The 3,835-nt window shown below is 63.3% G+C and overlaps 1 protein-coding gene across 1 annotated transcript in view; it reads left to right on the forward strand.

Moving 5' to 3' along the window:
* Positions 1–2,307: 2,307 nt before the first annotated feature.
* The window catches only part of EMIHUDRAFT_458062 (hypothetical protein), a gene marked incomplete at its 3' end in the record, with an annotated part of 3,240 nt that continues 1,712 nt past the window's right edge, over positions 2,308–3,835 (forward strand). The window contains exons 1-5 of the mRNA XM_005775716.1: positions 2,308–2,787; positions 3,007–3,057; positions 3,228–3,311; positions 3,482–3,511; positions 3,580–3,813. Of these exons, the coding sequence (XP_005775773.1) occupies positions 2,362–2,787; positions 3,007–3,057; positions 3,228–3,311; positions 3,482–3,511; positions 3,580–3,813 (825 nt within the window). The 5' untranslated portion in view covers positions 2,308–2,361. The remainder of the gene's footprint in view (positions 2,788–3,006; positions 3,058–3,227; positions 3,312–3,481; positions 3,512–3,579; positions 3,814–3,835) is intronic.

Below are 3,835 nucleotides of genomic sequence, written 5' to 3' on the forward strand. Positions count from 1 at the left end.
AACCCCAACCTTTTTCCTTTAAGAGCTAATCCCCCCCCAATTTCATAGGGGCTCCCCATATTACCCCGTTTTGTTTCCGCCTTCTGGGACCGAGTTGTAGTCACCGATGGGTAGTCACCATGCCCCCGAGTGGTAGGGGGGGGGTCCCCCCATGAAAATCTGAAAAGCTACTTATATTATGTAGTGTTTGGATTACGTAGTGGTTGATTACAACGTGGGAGGGAGGGTCACTCATTCACACACACTGTGCTCTCACGGGGGGTGATGTGTGAACCCTGCGCGCGGCGAGCGCCCGCGGCCCGGCCCCAATGTCTCGTGAGGCGTTCTTTTCATTTTTTTCTGCTCGAGTATTGCGCGCCATGCGGTCTCGACATGCGGTCATCGTTCAGCGTCCGGGACGTTGGCCGTTCTGTGCTCGCAAGTCAGTTACGAACGACCTTCGTACGGCATTCATCGGCGCCGGTCTCGGTCCTCTCTCTGGCTCTGTGCCGCGATACACCTCGCCAGGTCCTGGTCGCGCCGCCCCTCCCAAAGCTGCGCCGTTGCCCTCAGAACACAGCTTCGGCCTTAGACGGTTCTCCCCTCGCGCCTGCGCATCTTGGAGCATGCACCTGCACCTGCACCTTCATCACCGCTCACCTTGACACACGGGCTCGAATGAGCCCCCGCATGAATGCATCTATGAGCGTCCCCTCAGCAGCACCCCGTGAGCGTCCCCTCAGCACAGACCTAGCCTCACATTTACTGATTCCGCAGGTGACCCCCGCCTCGCGGCTGTCCTGTGCGCCGTGCGCGATGGCATGCTTCACCGACGCATCCTACCAGCTTACTGGCGACCTGCAAGAAGTCGATCACATCGGGCCACAGTCGACCGAGAAGCTCAACAAGCAAGGAATATACACGACATACCAGCTGCTCGGTCACTTCCTACAGCTCGACCGCAACAAGACGGCCTTCTTGGCGCTGCTCAAAAGTGCAGACACGCCGGGGGCACACCGTGAGGCGGTCGCCGAGGCCGTCTCCAAGCGCGTCGCCGAGGTCGGCATCAAGATCGGCGTCACGTTACCGACGCACGTCGACGGCACGCCTGTCTCCAGCAGGCTCGACGAAGCCAAGGCGAAAAAGATCAAGAATATAAAGTTCAACAACGACCTGCGCCACGACTTCCCAGGCGTCGGCTTCGGCAACGAGTCGGAAACTAAGACGGCGAAGAAGCTTGCGGCTCATGGCATCGAGAACACCAATCGCCTCTTTGGTGAGATGCTACGGCACTTTGACCAGACACAGCCGACGCCCGACAACCTGAGCAAGTTCTGGAAGAGGCTGGGTGAGCTCGGCTGCGCGGACGGCTGGAAGACAACGATCATCAATGCGATGATTGCGAAGCTCGACATCGGCATCGACAACTACGAGACGGAAGAGCCTCGCACCGGGCCGCGGCCGCCCACCAAGTCGCGGCTCGAGGAGCAGCGCGCACTGCATGCGTACGAGGCGTTTTTCGACCTGCCCCACGGCTCCGCAACGCTCGACCAGGTCCAGGCTGGCATCGCAAGCTTTTCCACCGCGGAGTTCTCAGACTGGGCACGGCGCTTCCACGACGACGCGACCGCGCAGCTGCAGCGCAAGGCCGAGGCCGAGGCCGAGGCCGAGGCCCTTAAGGCTGAGGTGCGTGAGGCGACTGCCGAGACCAATGCCCTTAAGGCTGAGGTGCGTGAGGCGACTGCCGAGGCCGAGGCCCTTAAGGCTGAGGTGCGTAAGGGCCGCCGTCTCACAGTCCTCGTCAGCCTCACCTTCGCCTTGCTCGCCTATGTGACGTTGGCAGCAGCAGAGCAGCTCCCAGGCTGGTTTGCCACAGCCTCGATACCGCCGGAGCTCTCAGCCCCTGCGATCACGCTCGTCGTCGTCCTCCATGTCGCCCTCCTCATTGGTGGTGCCACCTGGGCCCTGCGCCTGCGCCTGGGCCCTTCGCCTGGGCTTCTCTGAGACTGCCGACGCTGGTGTGCATTGCAACCCGATGGTCCCATCGAGTCGCTGTCGAGAGAGTTCGAGATCCCAGAGAAGCAGCGAACAACACCTCTCAAGCTCAACACCGGACGGCGCGTGTGTGCGCGGTGAGGGTGTGGCGTGAGTGAGTGTAGAGAGGGGGTAGGGGGGGGGGGGGTCGGTGCGCGCGCTCTCTGGCACACTCTGTAGTTTTGGTTAGTTACGCGTTGTAGATATCGAAGGGAAGAACACACAGGCTCGGACTGACACCAATTAACGATCCCATACCCCGCTGGTCCCGGAAACCCGCTGCTCGCCGAGGTGTTTTGGTGGCCACCACACCGACGGCACTCTTGGTTTGGTTGGTGCGGCCGGCCGATGCTCGTTCGACGCCCGCCTCCTCGCGCCCTGACGGCGTCTCTGCTCCGGCGGGCACAGCGCGGCTACACCGCCGCCGACGTCGAGGTGGCAAGAAAGGCCATCGCAGCACGCCGGCCCCAGCCAGAAGCAACCGACAGCACTCGAGTGCTCTACTCGCCGCGCGTGCGGCGGACCTTTGCCGATATAGTCACCGGCCGCTGGCGCGGCCACCCAATCGACCTCAACCACTCGCACGAGGACTGGGCGCGCCGCGAGTCGTCCGACCGCCACATCCGGCACGTCCTCACCACGTTCCGATCAGCCACATTCCGGCGGCTCCTGTATCCTGACCTGGCTGTGACGACCTCCATCTCGGCCTCGGTCGTGCTGCACAATCTGCTTGTGGCGTGGGAGCACGAGCACACCATGACGGTGGAGTCGATCGAGCGCCAGCCTAGATGCGGCCACACACGCAGCCCTCCTCCATTCCAGAGGACTCGTGCCGCGGCTAGACTCAGTGCACTCTGTGCTCACACTCCACCACTGTGCGCGCAGCCCTCGTGCACCGATGCCATATCTCCCCATATCTCCCCATATCTCGCAGCCCTCGTGCACCGATGCCGCGAGTCGAAGCCTGACGCCTCCTTCCTCCTCCCTCTGCAGGAGCGGCATGGCTTCGACCTGCTGCTGCACCACGAGATGATCACGCTGCCGGTGCAGCTGTTGACGCAAAAACACAACCCCGGACCCAAGACGCACACGCACAGACACCCGAGAAACAGCAACGACAGTCAGAAGTCAGCACCGGGTCCCGGGAACAGACCGTTCACGGTGCTCTCCGTCGCGCCAACGACTGCGTGAGTGCACGATCGGCGTCATTGTAGGTGGAGCCGTTCACCATGCTCTCCGTCGCGCTCGGCCTGGTCCTCTCGGTCCGCACCAACCGCGCCTACGAGCGCTTCATCGAGGCGCCATCCCTCCCCATCTCTCCCCATCTCTCCCCATCCCTCCCCACCTCTCCCCACCTCTCCCCACCCCTCCCCACCCCTCCCCACCTCTCCCCATCCCTCCCCATCCCTCCCATCTCTCCCCATATCTCCCCATATCTCCCATATCTCCCCGTATCTCCCTTTTTTAGGCGCGCGTGCTGCTCGGCTCGATGACCAACGTCCTGCCCTCGGCACCTCGCCTCACCGCCGTGAACCTTCCACGAACCCTCCATGAGCCGTCGCGCAGGTCTGCCGCGACCTCGCCTCTCGCTTCATGGCGCGCGAGGGCGGCGACGCGGAGGCGGAGCAGGCGCGGCGGCACGCTGTCTGCCTGGTCGCTGCGTTCGCGCACACGATGAAGTTCCACCTGACCGTCGACGGCGTCGCGCACTCGAGCCGAGGCAGCAGCGGCGGCGGCGGCGGCCTCTTCATCATTCCTCTCGCTGCGAGCAGGCCTCGCCTTCAACGACACGTGGCAGCGGTCCGGCTCGAGCGAGACGCTT

Source organism: Emiliania huxleyi, assembly GCF_000372725.1.
Source record: "Emiliania huxleyi CCMP1516 unplaced genomic scaffold EMIHUscaffold_296, whole genome shotgun sequence".
NCBI lineage: Eukaryota > Haptophyta > Isochrysidales > Noelaerhabdaceae > Emiliania > Emiliania huxleyi.